Source organism: Chlorocebus sabaeus, chromosome 11, assembly GCF_047675955.1.
Source record: "Chlorocebus sabaeus isolate Y175 chromosome 11, mChlSab1.0.hap1, whole genome shotgun sequence".
Classification (NCBI taxonomy): Eukaryota; Metazoa; Chordata; class Mammalia; order Primates; family Cercopithecidae; genus Chlorocebus; species Chlorocebus sabaeus.
This window is the reverse complement of record NC_132914.1, coordinates 128989600-129012907: the sequence shown is the minus strand read 5'-3', so window position 1 is coordinate 129012907 and position 23308 is coordinate 128989600. Positions and strand designations below refer to the sequence as shown.

At 46.6% G+C, this 23308-nt stretch overlaps 1 protein-coding gene across 4 annotated transcripts in view; it reads right to left on the bottom strand.

The window, feature by feature from the left end:
- Positions 1-23308, bottom strand: part of SFSWAP (splicing factor SWAP) — a 91920-nt gene that overhangs the window by 12456 nt on the left and 56156 nt on the right. For 2 of the 4 annotated variants that reach the window (XM_008005238.3, XM_037987260.2), the window contains 4 exons: positions 22793-23023; positions 21167-21357; positions 9381-9646; positions 462-587 (listed from right to left, as the gene is read on the bottom strand). In XM_008005238.3, the coding sequence (XP_008003429.2) occupies positions 462-587; positions 9381-9646; positions 21167-21357; positions 22793-23023 (814 nt within the window). Of the gene's footprint in view, positions 1-461; positions 588-2134; positions 2291-9380; positions 9647-21166; positions 21358-22792; positions 23024-23308 lie in introns of all 4 variants that reach the window. The other 2 variants (XM_008005242.3, XM_008005239.3) reach the window with 2 other exon arrangements.

Here is a 23308-nt window from a genome sequence, read left to right as displayed (position 1 = left end):
CTAGGCCCCAACAGGACTCTGTGGCCTCTCCTGGGAGCTCCAGCCTAGGCCGTGGTCACAGTCACACAGCACCCAGGCAACTACGGTGACTGTCCTTGAGACCAGGAGGCTTTGCGACCGGAAGCTTGCATTATCCTTATGTTTGTGCCTTCCTGTCCTCTCCACCAGCAGGCAGAGGGGCGGCAGCTGCATGTGGACCCAGTCGAGGTACCAGCACAGTGGAAAGCTGGACACGAAGCCAGGCCATGCAGAGCCCTGGGGGGTAAGTGAGCCCCGCCCACCAGACACAGGAGCTCAGTGTGATCAAGTGTCAACAGGGATGGCCACGCCACGGGGAGGGACTCAGCACCTCCCTCTGGTCACCCACAGCTCTGCTCACAGATACCCGACCTTCAGACGCCCTTTCCGCCCAGGGAAACCTGGCCCGCATCCGGCACCTGTGCGCACACCCAGTGGCCTACCTGGAGCGGGTCCGCTTCCTGCTGGCCCCAGGGCTGCTGCTCACGCGGTAGGCAGTGGGCACACTCCTCTCTTCTCTCCGTCTCTCAGGGGAGTGGGCTCTCCTCCGAGGGGACCGGGAGCGGGACCTGGACAGAGGAGGAGGCAGCGTTCAGTTCTGTGGCCTGGCTGGTGGGACGTGTCATGCTTCCGACTGCCTTGGCAGAGATCAGGCCCCGTCTGCAGAGGCTGCTCCTCAGGATGGTGCCCGTATAGACCCTGAGGCTTCAGAGAACCCCTGCCAAGCTCCACTACTCTACCGACAATGAACGGAAACCCTGAATCCCATCTCAGAGGCAGAGATGGTCTCTCTCTCGTTCCACACACTTACCACACCAAGGATAAACTTTCAACCAATATACAACTGGCATGGAGGCTGGAGCTGCTTCAAATGGTCAATGGCAACCAATTCCCCACAAGCCATGGTCTGAGTATGTAATTTATGACCATCTCAGGCTGCCGCTTTCTCTTCCTTCCTCCTGCCTTTGCCCATTTTATCTCCCTATACATTTCAGCTCACTGACGTTTCTACCAGCACGAGGTAAGAAAAGGCAAATCAGACTCTAGCGAGTCGGGTCTACCTGTCTGAATAACAGCAAGAAGAAACTCAACGGTAATGAAGCTAGAGGCCTACCTGGAAATTTCTCCTGTTCACACTAATCTTACAGCCTCTCAGCATACTTAGGAATAGGCTGTGGGGCACTGGCATGAAGCCTGAAACCTTCGATCCAATTCGGAAATGCCAGTCTTACGACAGTTTCGGCTAACTTAAGTTTATGAGATTTCACAGATGCAAAGCCACCCATGAACACTGACTCCTCCTCCTCCTCATGTGCCTGGAAAGGACTCATTTCTCTCCCGTGGTGACACAACGCACACATGGCCATGAGGACCCTGAGACCCACGCCCCTCCGGGGCGATGCTCCTTAGTGGAGGCCCCGTAGCGATGAGTTGGGACCTTCGTTTTAGTTCTTTTTTTTTTTTTTTTGAGACGGAGTCGTCGCTCTGTCGCCCAGGCTGGAGTGCTGTGGCCGGATCTCAGCTCACTGCAAGCTCCGCTTCCTGAGTTCACGACATTCTCCTGCCTCAGCCTCCCGAGTAGCTGGGACTACAGGCGCCCGCCACCTCGCCCGGCTAGTTTTTTGTATTTTTTAGTAGAGACGGGGTTTCACCGGGTTAGCCAGGATGGTCTTGATCTCCTGTCCTCGTGATCCGCCCGTCTCGGCCTCCCAAAGTGCTGGGATTACAGGCTTGAGCCACCTCGCCCGGCTGTTTTAGTTCTTTGTTCATTCAGGAAAGCTACTATTTTGGGAAGACCTGCAATGAGCACAAATCTGGAAAAAAAAAACTCCATTTATTTCCATTTTGTTTCCATGACAACTCATTCAAAACAATATAAAGAAGAGTGGTCTGATTTTGCCATTTGAAAAAGTTCTACACTGAATCATTTTCATGACAATAAACCGCACACGCCACAGGCTATGCTTCTGCAGATCAGCTTGGGATCACTCAGCCCCCGGCATCCTGGAGAGCCAGGAGTGGCCATCCTTTAACTGACAGAATGGTTTTGATTTTTTTTTCCAGACCTTTCCTAAGATTTACAGAACAGATGATAAAGGCGAGGTCAGTTAGACACCTTGACATTTTACCAGGTTTTCCCTCAAAAGAACTCGCGGAGTCAAATCTGCTGGTGGCCGAGGCTGGCTGATAACTTCCTGGCTGGGCTGCCGCTGTCACTGACACGCTGCTCTGACAAGGCTCTGCGCGCAGCATCCCTGGGGAGGCTGAGGCTCTGGGACACGGAGGCACACACCTCACACTCAGAATAAAAGGTGCTGGGCTGGGCGCTACCACAACTCTGAAGAAAGCTCTGCTTATTCAAAGCTATAGCGGCTAGGGAATGCTTACACGTAGAATTCTACAATAAACTCAATAATCAGGAAAAATAAGTTAGTTTGTAAGGCCTGCAAATTCATAAGTCTGAAATACAATACCATTTAGTAATAGACTTCTTTAAAGGGAAGTGGCTGTTACCAGTGGATTTTCAAGTTATCGGGGGAAAACGCCCATCTCAGAACGAGGGGGTTACATACCATTAGACAATTCTCTAAGTTTGACTTTAGCTAAAGAAGCTTTAATGCTTTTTATTCTGCTAATTAGGCTTCTCATATTGATACCACAACATAGTGCAAGAAACAGGAATTCCATTTTATAAGCAAATCATCCATATAATGTGACCAGAAGCCTTCTTAAAGATGAAATGGTCTGAATTAAACACTTTCAAGCATAATGTGACTCAGTTTTGTTTTTTTTTTTCTTTTTCTTTTTTTTTTGAGACAGAGTCTCGCTCTGTCGCCCAGGCTGGAGTGCAGTGGCCGGATCTCAGCTCACTGCAAGCTCCGCCTCCGGGTTCACGCCATTCTCCTGCCTCAGCCTCCCGAGTAGCTGGGACTATAGGCGCCCGCCACCTCGCCCGGCTAGTTTTTTGTATTTTTTAGTAGAGACGGGGTTTCACCATGTTAGCCAGAATGGTCTCAATCTCCTGACCTCATGATCCGCCCATCTCGGCCTCCCAAAGTGCTGGGATTACAGGGTTGAGCCACCGCGCCCGGCCTGGTTTTTTTTTTCTTAAAAAAGCATAATGGTTTGCTTTCAAATAGAAACATAATGAGACTTTTTTCAATGACAAAACTCCAGATATTTTATCTGAATGACAGTGGTCATATTTATAAATAGCCTCTTTTCTCCGACATGTAACCATTTCATCCACTCCACTTCCTCCATTCGCGTCCCTACCCACGGCATTTCAGTCACAGAATAATCTGTGCAGATGACTTAGCAGCAAGGGTCTGGCTCTGCCACAGCTGGAACTTCCAGTAGCTCCTGGAATAATCTCTGCAGATGACTCAGCAGCAAGGTCTGGGCTCTATCAGCAGCTCCCGGGGCTTAATTTTTCTCAAGTTGAAACTGGAACTGATTTCACATGCAATTCCTCCTCATGTCCCCAGCCCAGTGACAGCTGCTGCAGCTCCCCTCCTTCCTGGACTGCTCAGTGCAGACACCCTCTGGTCTTATCTGTGTCTGGCTATGATTCACTTTGATTCACTTTGCAAGTGATGGGAAGACGGTCTTCACCTCAGCATGATCAACACTGCCACTCGCGAAACTGCAAGCATCTGGTTTCCTCCTTTAAGGAGCAGGATTAGGAGATGAGTCATCGCTTTGACTGATTTGCTATGCAGTTTATCGTGGGTAAAAAGGGCAATGAGGAGCCACAACTTTCAACCTAAAGTGGAAACCCAATGTTGCCTCAGTCCCTTCTGAATGCTAAACAAGACTCCTAAGAAGTCTTCCAAATCCATCCCCAGTCTCCGTCACCAACCCCAAGTATTTAGGAAGCTAATTTCTACAAAAAAAAAAAAAAAATATATATATATATATAAAATATATATATATATATAATATGTATTTTTTGAGACAGAGTCTTGCTCTGTCGCCCAGGCTGGAGTGCAGTGGCGCGATCTCGGCTCACTATAAGCTCCACCTCCTGGGTTCTGGTTCTTGCCATTCTCCTGCCTCAGCCTCCTGAGTAGCTGGGACTACAGGCGCACGCTGCCACACCTGGCTAACTTTTTGTATTTTTAGTAGAGGCGGGGTTTCACAGTATTCGCCAGGATGGTCTCGATCTCTTGACCTTGTGATCTGCCCACCTCGGCCTCCCAAAGTGCTGGGATTACAGGCGTGAGCCACTGCACCCAGCCAGAAATATGTTTTTATCATATAGGTCTCTACACTAGAAGATATCTTAAAATGATAACATGCAGAGATCTATCTAGAACTCCCAGAAGCCCAGGCTAACTCTGAAGATGTATTTAGATAAGTAAATGAACACAAGAGACCATCTTAGCAAAAGTTTTAAAAATAAACTTAGTTTCAAACTGATACTTATTAAAATTTAATTTTAGGTTGTAAATGAACTGCATGAGTACTTCTTCATTCCATTAAGATAGAGAACTAGATATGATATCAAAATACAAATGAAAACAGAAAACAAGACAACAAAAGTATTTTAATTTTTTTTTTTTTTTTAAGATGGAGTCTTGCTCTGTTGCCCAGGCTGGAGTGCAGTGACACAATCTTGGCTCACTGCAACCTCCACCTCCTGGGTTCAAGCGATTCTCCTGCCTCAGCCTCCCGAGTAGCTGGGATGACAGGTGCCCACCACCACACCTGGTTTTTTGTAGTTTTAGTAGTGGTGGGGTTTTACCATGTTGGCCAGGCTAGTCTTAAACTCTTGACCTCAGGTGATCCACCTGCATCGGCCTCCCACAGAGATGGGATTAGAGGCGTGAGCCACTGTGCCTACCTCAATGTTGATATAAAAGACACTAAATACTGCCTGGTCATAACTAGTATACTTTTTGAGAAGTAACATAGTGATTTCCCAAAACTAAAGATTTTTACATGACTAATTTGCCTTTGGAGATCCAAAGTCACCTATAACTTAGACATACTAAATAAATGGGACTTCAACCACAGGAACAGTATGGCCATTAAATAAATATTCATTGTGCTGTAAGAAGGCTTTCTAATCTTAACTTTCTGTATTTTACATAGAACTTTAGTAACTTAATATATACAAAAAATATATTCCACATAGCATCCTACCACAATTAGAAATACTAACAACTGTGGTATTCTACTGTGGGCTGGCAGTAGTCATTAAAAATGATCAATTGGGTCTGTTCAGGCCCAGGTGACAAGTCTGATCCATTCTGAGTGGAGGCTATGCTTGTTAACAGTTTATTCTATCTGATAACAACCGCATTAACACTTTCAATAGTTTGGTTAAAATTTAGTTACCTTTTATACTCCAATAATTCATATGACTGAGGAGACCACCACCCCTCCCATTTCTAACTTGCATTTTTAAGGCCACTTGGATCCCTGGAAATGATTATTGCTGGCAGAGCTTGGATGGAGGACGCAGGTTTGCAGCCAGTTTAGAAAAATGCAATCCTACTCAAAAAAACACACACTCCCTGTTCCCAGAAGAGCTGAGGCAGAATTCCACAAGAAAAGGTTATGGTGAGAAACCATCAGCTTCTTCTTCTTCTTTTGTCATAGAGAACATGTCCCTCAGGCTAGATTCGAACTCCTGGGACCAAGGGATCCTCCTGCCTCTGCCTCCCAAGCATCTGGGGCTTGACTAGCTTGTTTAACTCATGTCCTCGGACTCCAGAACCCACGGCACTGCTGGTCTCTGCACCCAGCCATGCCCTTGGCCCTGTGGAGGGGAACAACTGCCAGGGGCCAGCACCCACGGTAGAACTTGCTCAACAATCCAACACCTGCAAGGTTTTGTTTTATAATACTCTTATTTTCATTTTATAATAAACTTGCACTTTGCCTTCATATTTTGTCTCAGTTGCAAAATTGAATGATTTTTAATCAGTTATTTAACTAAAATTAACTAAAAGTATGTAGATACTACCTCCTCAGCCATGGAGATTTAATTAAAAATTTGAGTGTTCTGAAAACACTTTGCTCTGTTGACACTGTAAAATATTTTAAATGAAGGTCAAATTAAAATTGGTAGCCTACCATCACAGTAGAAACCATACTCAGATAATTTTTACCTTAATTTTTTCTTTTAACTGAAAGTTACAAACAAATGAGTAGGGTTTGGCTTCTTGGACTTGTCAGCAATGAATCCATAAAAATAATATAAAGATATATTTTTATATAAAGTAATATGCAACTAAAGCTATTCTAAAGTAAATTATTCAAAAATATGTAACTCTAAATCTATTCTAAAACAAATCACTCAAGTAAGATGTAAAATGACCTTTTCTCCTATAGTCTAGTGAACAAAAAGGATGCACAGCCTAGAAACCTGAAATTCCAAGTGTGAGGTGAAGCCTTTCAGCTCTGAATACACCAATGTGGGAAAAGCTGGCGGCCACGGCATCATCTGTCCTTAGAAGTGAATGGTAGGAGACCTGGAAATATCAGATGCCGCATCTGCTGTGTTTGCAAAAACTCCCCACATGAAAGTTGAGCTAATTTCTTACACTAAAGAAACACCATGAACAGCTCTTACAATGATCGGTCCCCGAGGCTTGGGATTGAGGAAGGAATTATGCTTTCTTTTGAGCCTGCAGAAAAGGAAAACTGGGAAGAATTTTACTGAATCTGGTCACTAGTAGGGCTTGTTTATGCCTGTCTTCAGCTATGTAACGTCACAAGAAACATTTTCAAGTGGGAAATTTTTTATTTTAATCTTCACTTAATTGCATTTAGAGGCAGGGTCTCGCTCTGTCATCCGGGCTGGAGTGCAGTGGTGTGATCATAGCTCACTGCAGCCTCAAACTCCTGAGCTCAGCTCAAGCAATCCCCCGACATCAGACTCTACGCTTGAGCTCAGGAGTTCAAAGCATGCACTGCCATGCCTGCCTAATTTTAAAAAATATTTTGTATACTCGGGAGGCTGAGGCAGGAGAATGGCGTAAACCCAGGAGGCGGAGCTTGCAGTGAGCTGAGATCTGGCCACTGCACTCCAGCCTGGGTGACAGAGCCAGACTCCGCCTCAAAAAAAAAAAAAAAAAAAAATTTTGTAGAGATAGGTCTTCACTATGTTGCCAAAGCTTGTCTCGAACTCCAGGCCTCAAAGTAATCCTCTCATCTTGGCTTCCTAAAGCACTGGAATTACAGGTGTGAGCCATTGTGCCTGGCCTCAAATGAGAAATTTTTAAAAAGCTTTGATATATAAGCTCCTGGGAGCCTTCAGAAATTGAAGATATGTTAGCAAAACTGTTCATTTGATTAGAAAATAGCAAGGTCTCTTTTTTGTGTGTATAAGGGTATGAAGTGATGAAACATTTAAAATACTCGCAAAAAGGCAGAGTGAAAGGTCAAACTGATTTATCATAGAGTCAAATCCAATTTCACTGCAGAGAAGTCAGTGTAAATGCCTGTCAAACTTTAAGTGTTAGCTGGGGTAAAAATAAAGAAAGCAGGCTAGGCATGGTGGCTCACGCCTGTAACCCCAGCACTGTGGGAGACCGAGATGGGTGGATCACCTGAGGTCAGGAGAGAGAGACCAGCCTGGCCAACATGGTGAAACCCCATCTCTACTAAAAAAACAAAATTAGCTTGGCGTGGTGGCACACACCTGTAATCCCAGCTACTTGGGAGGCTGAGGCAGGAGAATAGCTAGAACCCCGGGAGGCAGAGGTTGCAGTGAGCCGAGATCACGCTATTGCAGACCAGCCTGGGAAACGAGCAAAAACTCCGTCTCTAAATAAATAAACAAATAAATAAATAAAGCACATTGTTTTTAGGATATATTCAGAGAGGCAAATGTGTAAAATTATACTTAAAAAGCCCACAGAGCGCCCAAGGCATCTGTACTTTTCCCATGGAAACGTAAGAGCTAACAGCAATTCCAGGAGAAAAACTAGACGAGCACAGTCAGTGCCGCACTACAGAAACCGAGAGAGCCAGTCAGTGCTCAGCAACAACCCGAGGTGTAACGGGGCCCTGAAAACAGGGCAAGCTGTGCCAGCCTCCCATAGGCCGGCCACTGTTTTGTTTTTAAAAAATGGTTTTCACCAAGATGTAAATTCTGTGACTCTTAAATGTTTTTACATTTTTAATTTCTGCTCCCAGAAATGTTAACCTGCTTTCTGAAAAACTGGTTCCTCACCAGGAAGGCCTTTGGTTTAATAGTGACTTCTGGAAGGAGGGTGGAGAGGAAACAGTGTGCACCGGCGCCGCCCTCTTCACACACACCCGCGCCGCCCTCTCCACACATGCTCACCCGTCGGCCCTCTTCACACACACCCGCGCCGCCCTCTTCACACACACACACCCGTCGGCCCTCTTCACACACGCTCACCTGCGCCGTCCTCTCCACACACGCTCACCCGCGCCGCCCTCTTCACACACGCTCACCCGCGCCGTCCTCTCCACACACGCTCACCCGCGCCGCCCTCTTCACACACGCTCACCCGCGCCGCCCTCTTCACACACGCTCACCCGCGCTGTCCTCTCCACACACGCTCACCCGCGCCGCCCTCTTCACACACGCTCACCCACGCCACCCTCTTCACACCCACTCTGCACACACGCTCACCGGTGCCACATGAAGTATGTGCAGAGTGTGGCACTGGTGAGTGTATGTGCAGAGCAGGGAATCCAAACCCAAAACCAGTGCTAAAGAGTTCTCTTGTCTTGCAACTTTACACATTTGAGAGAAATTAGCATGGGAAACTTCACTTACACAAATAAAACAAAAGACCCCCCAGCACACCACCCTGTGAATCAAGGTCCTGGTAGGCTTACTTCCAGGAACCAATTTTTAAAAACCTGGCAGTAGTTAAGTATAGGCCTGCGTGGTGGCTCAGGCCTGTAATCCCAGCACTCTGGGAGGCCAAGGTGGGCGGGTAACCTGAGGTCAGGAGTTTAAGACTAGCCTGGCCAACATGGTGAAACCCCGTCTCTACTAAAAATACAAAAATTAGCCTGGCGTAGTGGTGGGCGCCTGTAATCCCAGCTACTCAGGAGGCTGAGGCAAGAAAATCACTTGAACCCGGGAGGCGGAGGTTGCAGTGAGCTAAGATCGCACCGCTGCACTCCAGCCTGGGCAACAAGAACAAAACTCTGTCTCAAAAAACAAACAAACAAAAGTTAACTACGAAACAAACAAAAAACCAAAAAAGATCTTATTTGGACTTGCAGGGCACACAAGCACATGCATACACACGTCTGCTCAATGAGAGTGGCACTGATTTTAAACTTTCTACCTAGCTCTACTGGGTATCCTGTGAAGGACACAGGGGTCATGAAGGCACCAGAGGTGCTGCCCCCTGCACACCCACCTCGACCGCCGCACTGTCCGATAGGCACTGGGAAGAGAATGCTTTGCTTTTGAGTGTGATCTAGACCTGGACTTGGATGATGAATGGTACTTGGGAGAACGTGATCTTGTTCGAGATCTTTTTTTGTGCTTTTTCTTTTTCTTTTCTTTCTCTTCTTCTCTCGGTGGATCTTTGCTTTTGCTTGAAGGCCTATCGGGTGGTTTAACTTCTAAAGTAGGCAGAGGTCTGCCTCCAGTCAGTAGAGGGCAGGGCGTAGTGTTGGATTCCTAAGAATAAAAGGAAAATCTGGGTGTTAACAGGGAAAACAGAACACTGAAGTATATGTATAAAATTTCAACTTTGGGCCCCTCACACCAACACACACAGCAACCATCCCTTACAAAGACCCGTCTCCTCCTGTAGCTATCCAGAGTGACCTCCTTTTCACCTCCCAGGATGCAAAGGGAGAAAGGGAACCCCCTCTGGTTCCCGAGCCTTTCCACAGGCAGCACTCCCTTCCCAGCCCCCAGGCTGTGGACAGCAGGAGCCAGTAAGAGGAGCACAGTTATTAGAGATGCTATGCTGGAAAAAAATACGTTTCTTTTTAATAGTTTTAACTACCAGAGGAGAGATTCCTCAAACCTCCAATATTAGGTTTTTAAATGAATCTCTGCACTACTCTGACAGTAATTTTTAAAGAAGGTCTAGGTTCCCCTTTGATGTTTTAAAACCTCTCCATCTGAGTGTCACATACATGCAGAAGAGCATACGAATCTTCAATGCATCCCGACACATTTCCACCACAGCGCATCGGAACCAGGTCAGGAGACAACACCCTTCAACAGTGTGGGCCTGCAGCCTGGCCCTGCTCCCCAGAAAGCTCACTCTCTCCTCAATTCACTTAAGTGAATTTTAAACTACAGCCATTAAACATTTCACACCTTTAGACACAGTGAAAAAATCTGCAATTCATCATTTAGTGCCTCGAAGAAATTCAGGTCAGGTGCTGGGGTGGGACCCAGTCTTCCAGGCTGCCCCCAGCTGCTCCCCAGGGAGAGAGCTCCAGCCCAGCCCGTGGCACAGTGTGCAGGATGGCACAGTGTGTGCCGGACGGCACAGTGTGCGCAGGACAGCGTCTGTGAAAGGCAAAGTGCTAAGGGGGCTTCCCTTCCTTCTTTCCGCTCCCTAGGTCCGCCCTGGCAAGGCCAACTGGCTGAGGGAAAACACAGTAGAAATGACTCTTCTACAGTTATGCTTCTTACTTTGGCTTTGAGATCAAAAGCAATTCAGCGGAGCCCTGGTGGGGCAGGCCCCAATTTAAGATGAGATTCCACTCGAGCTGGCTGCTTTATGATGGCACTGTGATTTCCCAGTCCTCTGTTCAGCCTCCTTGATGTTTCCGTTTACACCTTGCTCTCTGATGCCCCTCCCTGGTTGTGGGCGTGCTGCAGGCAGGAGGGCAGGGATGAATTCCTCTTCGGGATCTGATGGCCCTCCCATTTGGCCGCTACCAAGTTCACCGCTACCAAGTTCATCTTTACGGCTCTGCCTAAATTATCTCCAGGGACACTTCGGTAAAAAAAATCCATTTTACTGTGGGAGAGTTCTTATCAAAAAGGTCTTTCTCATTTGAAATTCTGTTAAGTGTAACAATATTTTTCAGGTCTAACTTTTAAATATTTTATTGTTTTTTGGTTTGTTTTGAGGCAGAGTCTTGCTCTGTCGCTGGGGTGGAGTGCAGTGGCGTGATCTCAGCTCACCACAACCTCTGCCTCCCAGCCTCAAGTGATTCTTGTGCCCCAGCCTCCTGAGTAGGTGGGATTACAGGCATGTGCCATCATGCCCAGCTAATTTTTTTTTTGTTTGTATTTTTAGTAGAGAAAGGGTTTTGCTATTTTGGTCAGGCTGGTCTCAAACTCCTGACCTCAAGTGATCTGCACGCCTCAGCCTCCCAAAGTGCTGAGATTACAGGCGTGAACCACCGCACTCAGCTAAAATATTTTATTGCTTACATAATTCTAACACACAAACGTCCAATGAGAAACCAAGCTCTATATCCAAGAACACCCACTCCACTCTGGCATTAGTCAGGATTTGCCCATAAGCAATGCTAAATGATCCTTTAAATTAAAAAGACAATAAATAAAAGCCAGTAAGCTTTACAACTTCAGAGGCTCAACATCCTAGCTATGGCCTCTCCCATACACACTGAAAGGGCTTCCATTCTGCAAACAGCAAAGAACAAAGGTTTGTGAGCTGAGCATATCCTCTGAGGTGAGCCCTGGGTGGGACCAGAGAAATCAGCTGATGCACTAAAAAAATCCCAATATCCATGGAGTTTAAACCAGGAGAAAGCCAGCCAGCCCCGGGGATGAAAGACGCCACTGGGAACCTCAGCACGGGCACCTGTGAGTGTTTGGGGAGGTCAGAGCTGCTGCAGGTCCTTTTAACAAGGCCCGGGATTTCCCCAGGAAAACAAAGAGAAGGCTGAAGAGGAGAGCCGAGACACAGACTCCACCCTCGAGTGAGGAGTCTGTTATGTGAGAAGGAAGAGAAACACGTCTTTGTTGTCTTTTTCTGGTGAAGAACTCTCCTCATTTACTCTCTCTCACAAAATCACTGCACTATTTTGGCGTGTGACTGATAACACATGGCGTTAAAACAGAGGGGAGATGGAAAAACCCGGTCCCTGGCAAACGTCTGTGAAAGACAAAACCAAACGGGCGCGAGACGCCATCTGAGGCATAGTCAAGACAAACAGGAGTGCGAGGAGTCAACTCTCCAGCTGAGTTTCTACTCCTATTTTTACTGCCAATGATTTGAACCTCTAAACTTTTTTTTTTTTTGCCTTTATCCTAACTAATGCCTGTCATTAATAATACTTGGCTGGGCGCGGTGGCTCAAGCCTGTAATCCCAGCACTTTGGGAGGCCGAGACGGGCGGATCACGAGGTCAGGAGATCGAGACCATCCTGGTTAACATGGTGAAACCCCGTCTCTACTAAAAAATACAAAAAACTAGCCGGGCGAGGTGGCGGGCGCCTGTAGTCCCAGCTACTCGGGAGGCTGAGGCAGGAGAATGGCGTAAACCCGGGAGGCGGAGCTTGCAGTGAGCTGAGATCTGGCCACTGCACTCCAGCCCGGGTGACAGAGCGAGACTCCGTCTCAAAAAAAAAAAAAAAAAAAAAAAAAAAAAAACAACAACAACAAAACTTATCTCACCACTGTGGTTAAAGACGAGGGCTTCATTTTGAAGTGAGGGGACAATCTGAATCAACACTTTCAAATGTCACTTGTAATGAAGCCCAGTTCTATTTATTCCAACAACACGATCATCCTTCACCACGAAGGTGCAAACTAGAGCTGCTGTGAGCTCTGCCAGGCTGAATTAAGATGGTCTGTGATGTTGACATTACCGCTTTTTTCAGCTTCAAGTGCTAAAAGTGCACAAGGACTGATGCCAAACACAGCTTCCCAGAAACCACAGCTGCCTTTGAGATGCAATTTTAATATTTCAGCAAAAATGATCAAAACCGAAGTCATGTCTGAGTGTAGGGGGGCAGACATACGTTGGTTCAGGTAGAGTTGAGGACAAAGCAAAGAACTTCTGAAAAATGGTCATTTATGAGAGCATTAAAAACTTACTGCCTGCCACTTTTGTAACATTGGAAAATAACATTGATTAGCCCCCCTTTATCACAATGAAGTATTTGGCAACAAATTAGCACATGAACTAGCAACTATTATTTCCTACTGCGGCAAAACAAATTGCTCAAAAGCAGACCGAATGTGTATCTGACTGTATTGGAAAATAAAAGAAATCTTATTTGTGAAGGGCATTACATTAACTATGAAATGGGCCAATCCCACGGACGGATGGCGAACACTGAAGCGTCCTCTCCATCCCTTCACCCAGCCCCACTGCCCTACTGTCTCCTGGCAGGTGCGTCCTCCCACCCCTGCCCCCACTCTGCTCCAGCACCCCCTGCCCCGCAGCCACACTCTTTCAGCGGAAATGCAGCTCTCGTGCTCGTGCTCACTTATCCTGGAGTCCCAGGCTCTCTACAACTGGCCTCCCATTGTCATACCCGTTCTGCCTGAGAACGTGTCTTCCCGAGTGGGGCCACCTGTCCTTTACCACTTGTGGGTCTTTGGTCCTCGTGGGTCCTCACTATTCTGTAAGCTCCTCAAGGCCTTGCCTGAGCCCTAGGTCCCGGAGCTGCCACTCTCCTCCTGGCTGTGCTGTCCTGATAGAAATGCCCATGTGTGAACAGCAACAGCTCAAATGCTGTCACGGTCACTGGTGAACAAGCAAGCTTCTAATGCATATCCCAAAGTGCCTCAGCACCTAGCACACAGCAGATTCAGCAACCATAGGCGGGTTTCAGTTCCTATTTCCTTGTCAAACTCTTACTGGAATCGTAAACTTGGCAGGATCTGTAACTTGAAAACATCTATGGGCTGGGTGCAGGGGCTCATGCCTGTCATCCTAGCATCTTGAGAGGCCAAGGCGGGAGAACTGCTTGAGGCCAGGAGTTCAAGACCAGTCTGGGCAATATAGCAAAATCCCATCTCTACCAAAAATACAAAAAACATTTAGCTGGGCGTGGTGGCAAGTGTATGTAAGTCCCAGCTACTCTGAAGGCTGAGGTAGGAGGACTGCTTCAGGCCGGGAGGTCAAGGCTGCAGTGAGCTGTGATGGTACCACTGCATTCTAGCTTGTGTGACAGAGTAAGACTCTCTCAAAAAAGAAAAAGAAAAAAATTTGTGGAATCCAAGAAATCATCCTGCAATCTGTTGCTACTATGTAAATGACTGCATGACAAAAGGGGTTCAATGAAGACTTCTGCCTTCTCTTCATCCTGGATTAAGAACACACACTAGGAATGAAGAGAGAATATATGTGATACGGACAGGAGGCAGGGAAATACTGGCAAGGGCTTCACACTCAAGCCTGGACCCATGGCCCAAAGTGAGAACTCTCCCTGTTTTCCCGCCTGAATGTTGCCTTTTGGCCTGTTCTGCCCCCATCCTGTGCCCATAAGAACCCCAGACCCCAGACTTAGGGGACACACACAGAAGAGAGACGCGTCTGAGCGAAGAGAGAATACGAAGCAGCTGGATGTCGGAGAGGAGTTTGGCTGAGGATGGCCAGACTCCAGGGGAAAATTATCTTCCGGCTGTAACCCCCTGTCAGCTTCCCTCTCTGCTGAGACCACTTCCACAGCTCAATAAAGTCCTCCACATTCATCATCCTTCAATTTGTTCGTGTGACCTGATTCTTGCTGGACGCTGGACAAGAACTCAGGTACCAAGAGGGCAGGGTTAAAGGCTGTCACCCTGGCCCTCCAGAGCTGATTAACACTCAACGCTGACTGTAACATATGCTTTCTGGGGCTCCAAGGGTCACAGACACCCCCTCCTGGACGGCAAAGCTAAAAGAGCATTGTAATGTGCTTGGAGGATGCCGTGAGGCCAGTGCAGAGCCTGCTCCCGCTAGAGAGGAGCATTCCTTTGCTCTGGTTCCCGCACCTGTCCGTTCATGTGGTCCCTCCTGTAAGAGATTGAGTGGCGGCCGAGTAAACGAGCCACCCCCTTTGCGAGTCCTGGGAAGGGGTCAAGGGAACTATCCAGTCTCATATGCAGGTTTATATGCACTATTTTTGCATATGCTTTTATAAATTTTATACTCCACTTGAAAAATTTAGAGTACTGCCAATATCATTCCATGCCAATAGGCACACTTTAGGACATCATTTACAACTGTATCTCAATATGTAAAATCACCTTTCCTAACGATCAACGGGACTGAACAGGAACACATACGCAGAAAGATCGAGTACAAATGGGAGTTCAGCACGTCGTAAAGAAGGCTCTGTGAGTCACTAGGGAAAAGATGTATGACTTAGTGAATGTGTTGTATCTAGCGACAGGCTCCTCAAACTGAAATTAATTCCAAGTGTGGCAGGTCAAAAACGTACCTGAGGAAAAAAAAGTTTGTGACACTGATGACAAACAGCTAACATGAAGCAGCATAGACAAAGAAAGGGCCCTTCCTGGGCCCGGAAGAAACACAGGCCCAGGCTAAGGGAAAGTCAGTTCAAAAGGCAGCAGACAATGCCAAGAAACATCAGCAAAGTGGCCGGGCACAGTGGCTCAGGCCTGTAATCCCAGCACTTTGAGAAGCTGAGGCGGGCGGATCACGAGGTCAAGAGATCGAGACCATCCTGGCCAACATGGTAAAACCCTGTCTCTACTAAAAATACAAAAATTAGTCGAGCGTGGTGGCACCCGCCTATAGCCCCAGCTACTTGGCAGGCTGAGGCAGGAGAATCACTTGAATCCGGGAGGCAGAGGTTGCAGTGAGCCAATTGAGCCAAGATCGCACCACTGCACTCCAACCTGGAGGCAGAACGAGACTCCGTCTCAAAAGAAAAAAAAAGACATCAGCAAAGTGACTCAGTATTACTTATCATTAAATATGTCAGTTAAAGCAGATGCTGCTTTCCCACTGAAAGGCTGATGGTACCCAATACCGACAGGGGCATGAAGAAACAGTTCTCATACCCCATGGGCGCCAATAAAACTGCTACAATCCCTTCAGAGGTCAACTGAGCAGTTATCTCAAATTAAAAAAAGAATTCCATGGTGAGGATTTCCCCAACGAGTGCACTCACTGGAGTACACAAGATACAGGACACAGATGGGTGATCGGCATTGTTCACAAAGACAGACCTGAGACGTGGCTCACATTTCCCACAGCAGGGGAGGGGCACACACAGAGGGGGTGATTTACAGGTAAACTACTTACAGTCATTCGGTCAATAAATATCTACCAAGTGCCTGTAACACACCAAACACTACTGTAAGCATTGGTAACAGAAGGATCTCTACTGTAAGTCAAAGATGTCAGAAAAATACATAGGGTATGATCCCATAACTATGAGGTTTTACATCTCTACATACATGAATCAAATTGAGTTTTTCCCCTCAAGGATTCACAGGAAACAAAGCGGGGGATAGACACGACGGAGCATCATTCAACCGTAAAAAGGAACGGGGTCCAACGCGGCTGCCACATGGCTGGACCGGAGGACACCACGCTAGACGAAGTCAGCCAGGCACAGAAGCACAGACACCGCAGAATCCCGCTCACAGGCAGTCCCCAGGAGTCCCGTTCAGAGGCTGAAAGCAGGTGGGTGTCAGGGCTGGGGGAGGGGAGAGCGGGGAGTTACTATTTAATGGCTAAAGAGTTTTGGTTTTAGAAGATGGACATTCTGGGAATGGATGGGTGGTAATGGTTGCACAGTGTGAATACACTTAATGCCAGCATAAACGGCACAGTTAAAAAAGGTAAAATGGTAACCTTTATGTTAAAAACTCAGGAAGGGAGAGAATTGAGAGGAATTTTAAAAAGTGCCATTTCCACAGGAATTAAAAAAAATACACAAGAAGGAAATGACTTTTTCTCTTTTATACCTTTCTGTAGCATTTGAACTTTAAAAATCATAGGTATATATCAGTTTTATAAAAAGCAAAGTAAAGACAGAGAAGTGACTGTCCTTCAGGCACATAAGCTGCTCTGTGGCTGTTTTTAGTTAACTTTAAGGTGACAGTAAAATTCCTGCCATGTTACGCCAGGCCTTGTATAAGGGAGTGTCCTCATGCCACCCTGCAGAGTCAGCCTGAGCTAGCCATGGCTCCAACAGACCTGGGGGTGCCATGAGCCTCCTGGTGCTGATGTGCCCTCAGCCACGCTGGCTCCCTCACCCAGGGTGTGCGGTGGCCAAACATGGTTTTGTCTCAAGTCCTCCTGGACTCCGAGAATTTTACAACTACACAGCTGGGTCAAATGTCTCAACATCAGTGAGTAAAGTAGATGCTAGAATACTTAGTAAAGTCAAGGGTAACCTGTCCCAGAAGTTGTTTTAGGCTAAAAATATTTTTGAGTTTGATTTTTATTTATGACAATTGCCAATTTAATTACAAGTATTTTTGTTTCAGAAGCAATTAAAGACATTTATCATCATCTGCTACAACCATTACACTTTTGTTGAAATGGCTTCGTAGCTGTAATCTGCACATACACACACACATATATCCAGGGAGAGCATTCTAGTAATTTAAACACTCGTTTCTATGTTCTACAGATTCAAAAACCAATGCCTGCAAACAGGAGAGGTGAGAGAAATGTACGTATAAAAATAAATAGGACAGATCGAGACCATCTTGGCTAACATGATGAAACCCCGTCTCTACTAAAAATGCAAAAAAATTAGCCAGGCGCAGTGGCGGGCGCCTGTAGTCCCAGCTACTCGGGAGGCTGAGGCAGGAGAATGGCATGAACCCAGGAGGCAGAGGTTGCAGTGAGCCGAGATTGTGCCACTGCACTCCAGCCTGGGTGACAGAGTGAGACTCTGTCTCAAAAAAACAAATAAATAAAATGAAATAAATAAATAGGACAAAGGCCTAAGCTGTAACATATCTTGTGTTTATAAGGAAATAATTCTGGTTGCTGTGATGTGGAACTACAGTAGATTGGGAAAAACTGGGTTAGTGATAAATTATAGTTGTGACTGAATTTCACTGGAAATTTTATTACAACATACAGATACAGTCATGTAATATAATTGGTTAAAGTATTCTCACGAATGTCTTTTGATGAACCCCTTTATCCACTGCACAAATGGTATCAAAACACGATAACCCGTACGCCACTGTAACACTGTAACGCCCTTACTTTCTTAAATTCCCTTCCCTTCTTGCCACATGCATATTTTCATGGCTGTACCCACAGAAGTGGATGTATTTTATATTGTGCTTCTCTTGCTTATTACATCAGAAGCATTTTCTTGTGGCTACAAGCATCCTCATGATCATTTTTGTTGTTGTGTATTTCATCCCCTTATTGCTGCAGAATATCTTCTTCTTTTTTTTTTTTTGAGACAATGTCTTGCTCTGTCACCAGGCTGGAGCACAGTGGCGCGATCTCAGCTCACTGCAACCTCCATCTCCCGGGTTCAAGCGATTCCCCTGCCTCAGCATCCAGAGTAGCTGGGACTACAGGCACGCAACACCATGCCTGGCTAATTTTTTGTATTTTAGTAGGGATGGAGTTTTAACATGTGGGACAGGATGGTCTCAATCTCCTGACCTTGTGATTCACCTGCCTTGGCCTCCCAAAGTGCTGGGATTACAGGCGTGAGCCACCATGCCTGGCCGTCCTTTTTTTTTTTTGAGATGGAGTCTCGCTCTGTCGCCCAGGCTGGAGTACAGTGGCGCAATCATGGCTCGCTGCAACCTCTGCCTGCCAGGTTCGAGAGATCCTCCTGCCTCAGCCTCCCGAGTAGCCGGGGTTACAGGCATGCGCCACCATGCCCGGCTAATTTTTTGTATTTTTAGTAGAGACGAGGTTTCACCATGTTGGCCAGGCTAATCTCGAACTGCTGGCCTCAGGCGATCCATCCGCCTTGGCCTCTCAAAGTGCTGGGATTACAGGTGTGAGTCACCACACCCAGCCAAGAAATTCTATTAAAGCTAAGGAATGACCAGAGATCCTTTTGCTATAACGGGCTGAAGTGAGGAGCCAGGAGGCAGCCCCGACTCTGAAGAGCCATGGAAAGGCTGTGAGATGGTGTCCTGCAGGGCTGCTCGGGGTTCCTACCTTCCCTGAAAATGTTCATTTCTGGGACTGGCAAGTCGAACGGCTCAGAAGACTGGGCATCACCGACCTGTGGAGCTGAGGCTACAATGGGTGGCCCGGGCACTCCGGAATCAGGGGCAGGAGCCCACCCTGTGGCACTTGGGCACTCGACAGGTCTCACACAGACTCATCTTCTCTGCTCCTCTTATCTAACTCTCCCCTCCCTGCTCATCATATTATTTCTGAGGCCTCCTGCCAGATGTGAGGGGATTTCAGACTGACTCCCGAAACGGGAAAGCTGATTCAGCCTTCTGCATCATTTCAAAAGTCTGAGCCCAGAATGTTGTTTCCACAGAAAAACAAGCGGAGTGACTTCAAGCAGAGAATCAGTTTTGAATAATGGTCCTGGACTCTTAGAAATGTCAGCATAATTAAAATGAAAGGCTCATTCTATACTACTGGAAAAAAAGAGCTACAAAAGACATGTGGGGCCACTTGGAGCAATGTGACTGCGGCCTGCAGAGGAAGTGATGTACCATCAGTGGGCAATCTGCGTGCGGCACTGTGTTTCCCAGGAGAAGGCCCTTCATGGGTATTCAGGGTAAAGCGGTCACCACGTCTGCAAACGAGTCTCAGAGACGGCGAGCACGCGTGGGTCAACGTGCCCACATATAGATGAGTAAGCATGCGCATGCAATCGCCTGGGCACTGGGGGCATCTTACCATTCTTTCCGATTTTTTGAAGGTTTGCAAACTTTTCAAAAAGTAAAATTCCCAGAGTTACTATCTTTTTTATTCTTTCCAACTTTTATTTATTTCATCACCCAGGCAGTGAGCACAGTAGCTAATAGGGAGGTTTTTCATCTTTACCTTCCTCACTCCCTCCCTCCCCACTCAATGAGGCCCTCCTGTCTGCTGTTCTCTTCTCTGTGTCCATGTGCACTCAATGTTTAGCTACCACTTATAAGCGAGAACATATGGTGTTTGATTTTCTGTTCCTGTGTTCATTCATTTTTTTTAGGAGAGAGATTAGGTTGAGAAAGATTTTATAAAAAGATTTTTTAAGTGCTCTTGAAATAACATAAAACCACAACTTCTTAGCTATTGTCTAATTGTAGATCTAAACCCATCCTAATATTATAGTTCAAATGTTAAGTCAGTTTTTAATTCATCTACAATTATAGGACTAGTTACTAAAATGCCCAGTTTTGTCATAGTTTACTGATACAAAGACAATCCTCCTTTAATCCTCAAAGGATGTGTCCTACTCTATTATTTTTCTTACTTTAAAAGAGTTATGTCTCCAAAATGCTCCTAAACTACCCAAAGAATTTCTGGATATTCTTGTAGTTTAAATACAAAATAAAATTCAGAGACAGAACTGCTATAAAAAATCTAAAATTAAACTTAAAAGATTCTAAATTGATGTGACTAAAAAAAAAAAAAAGGCAGCGTTTTTGCTGAATATGATTAATTACTGTACTGCTGCTGCTGAAGGCATCAGTGTTTCCTGAAGGCCTCTGGTCTCAGACACCCATGTGAGCAATCCCCCTGGCATAGGAGCCAGTGTCTACTGAAGTCCTCTGTTCTGAGCACCCTCCCTTGGCGCAGGAGACTTGTAAGGCAGCCATGTGACGACCCCCATGTAAGGCCATATCTCTGCTCACACAACTGAGGAAGGAGCCATGTACTCCCAGAGTCTGTTCTCTTAACTCCCTCTTCCTTTTTCTCTTTAATTAAAGTGTTGACATTGATACAGACTGTGGCAAAAGGATTTCTGCCCTAAGTGTGAGCTCAGTACTGGTGCTGCTGCAGAGGCGGGGCTCCAGGGAAGTGTGTCCACCACATTTCCCCAGCAGGACCCATGGGAGTGACTCCCCAGGCCCTCCTGCCCGCCCCATAAGGGCAGCCGTGAAGCAGAGGCTCCCCCGAAATCACAGGCAGTATTTGCTGTTTATGTGAACGTGCACTTACGGGGGAAACTCTTGTCAAATTCTTCGATTCACAGCTATAAAGCAAAAGCCAGCCAACCCACGTAGGAAGAGCTGGGGGCTCATATCCCTCACTCAGGCCAGAGACTAGGGCAGCTGGAGGGAGACACATCCTCCCTGCTTCTATGTACCACGCAGCCCCGCAAATACCAATGTGGGATTTCTTTACTATACCTCAACACTGAAAGGACTCTCCTCAATTTTCCCAGCTTCTGCTTCCGGCAGAGGATTTTTGAGGGTCTGTAAAAATAATGCCGCTTTCCTTTTACGTTCTGCTTGAAGCTGTTTCTCTTTTGACTCCTTAGACGCCTGGGCCAGCTTTTCCCGGGCAGCAGCTGCGAGGCGATCTTCCAGCTTTTGCTTTGCTTAAGGAATAAACAAAGAAAAAAGAGAAGTTTAGAGCAAGCAGTATTTTATCTGATCTTAATTTTCACAGGTTGCAAAAGCGTCATATGATGTAGTCAGTTAAAGTTTCTGAATAGGTACATACATCAGACAAATCAAATTTTGAAAGAATTAGTTTTTAACGTGCCCTTTCTTGGATATTTTACTTTTAGAGTTAGAAGGCTGATGAGACTCTATACTAACGAAAGCTGGAATAATGAAAACCTCAGAATGGCTCTCAACATATATCCAAAATATTCACACCAGGCAATGAATACTCTATGAGAAGTGTTTTATTCCAAATGATCCGACAGTTGGTTAGTTTACACACAGGAAGTACAGATTCAGATGTACAGGCATGAGTACAAGTTTGCTTAGGGAGAACACCACAGCACAATGGAAGTTCTTGATGGTGGATTGTGGTTGAAAAATGGCCTTTTTTTTTTTTTTTTTGGAGACAGAGTTTTGCTCTTGCTGCCCAGGCTGGAGTGCAATGGCGCAATCTCGGCTCATTGCAACCTCTGCCTCCCGGGTTCAAGCAATTCTCCTGCCTCAGCCTCCCAAGTAGCTGGGATTATAGGCGTGCGCCACCATGCCTGGCTAATTTTGTTTTTTTAGTGGAGACGGGGTCTCACCATGTTGGCCAGGCTGGTCTCTAACTCCTGACCTCAGGTGATCCACCCACCTCAGCCTCTCAAAGTGCTGGGATTACAGGCATGAGCCACCTCGCCCAGCCTGAAAATTGGCCTCTTTTAAATGTTGCTTGATCTGAATGTGTGTATACAGAAAAGCAATTTAAGAAAATCAGTTAGAATAGATAACAACCACAATGCAGCAACCATTATTTGACTGCTTTAATGCAGAATAGAATTTATTTTGGAGTCAGGATGGGAAGACTATATGCTGTCCCCATGCTGCCGGCAGTGTTGGGGCGGGTGTGGTGGCCACGCTGTGGCCCATGAAGATGAGCTGCAGCCCGAAAACCAGCTGGGTACACACCACCTTCAAGGGCCCAATGGTTCTGCTGGGAGGCAGCCTCACCAAAGGGCATCTCCTAGTTTGGTTCCTGAGCTGGGAAGCAAGGCTGAGCCTTTTACCCTGGGGCTGCCAGCCAAGCGCAAAGTGAGCCTCCATTAATGCATTCCACTGTGGCGCATGAGGGCTAAGACGGCCAACTCAGTTTCTTCGAAAACAAACTGCCAACGGCACTGCATCTGAGGTTCAGTGAAGAGCAGAGCTCATTCCTCTAACAGAGAACGTTTCAAAACCTCAGACATGTCACACAACTCCCAAATGGGTCTGATTTCCAAAGGCTTCAGATTCTAGTTGGCAGCCTTGAGATTTTTTGGCTTAGCAGATAAACCTTATATTTATGTATTTCCTTTCTTTCAAGAAGTTTAAAAGCTATCAACAAACCTTGCTTTGCTTCTAGCTCCTCCTGGGTAAGTTGAGGCTTCTTCTCCTCAACAACTACACAGGGTGGGGCAACTGCTGGGTTAGTGTTTGCAGCACTACTAGAACTTTCTTGGCCTTCTTTGCTTTCTTCATCATCATCACTGTCATCATCTAGCTTAACACGGTTTTTTTCCAGGGGAAGCAGATCATTTTCTTTGGCCTTGATTGCAAAGCTTATTGGAGCAAAGGAAGCTATTGAGGAAAGGTGAGAATTATGATACATGTTACAGAGTGGAAATCTTTGCAGGCCCTGCTACCCACCTGAGCATAGGCTGCTGGGAAGGGGGTGACCAGCATGGAGTCACATCACACACAGGGTCTCTGGTGGGGACGCCGTGTGCCATCAGAGCAGACCTGGACACACGTGTCTGGTGGGGACGCCGTGTGCCATCAGAGCAGACCTGGACACACGTGTCTGGTGAGGACACCGTGCCATCCGAGCAGACCTGGACACACGTGCACTGCACGGTGCGGGGC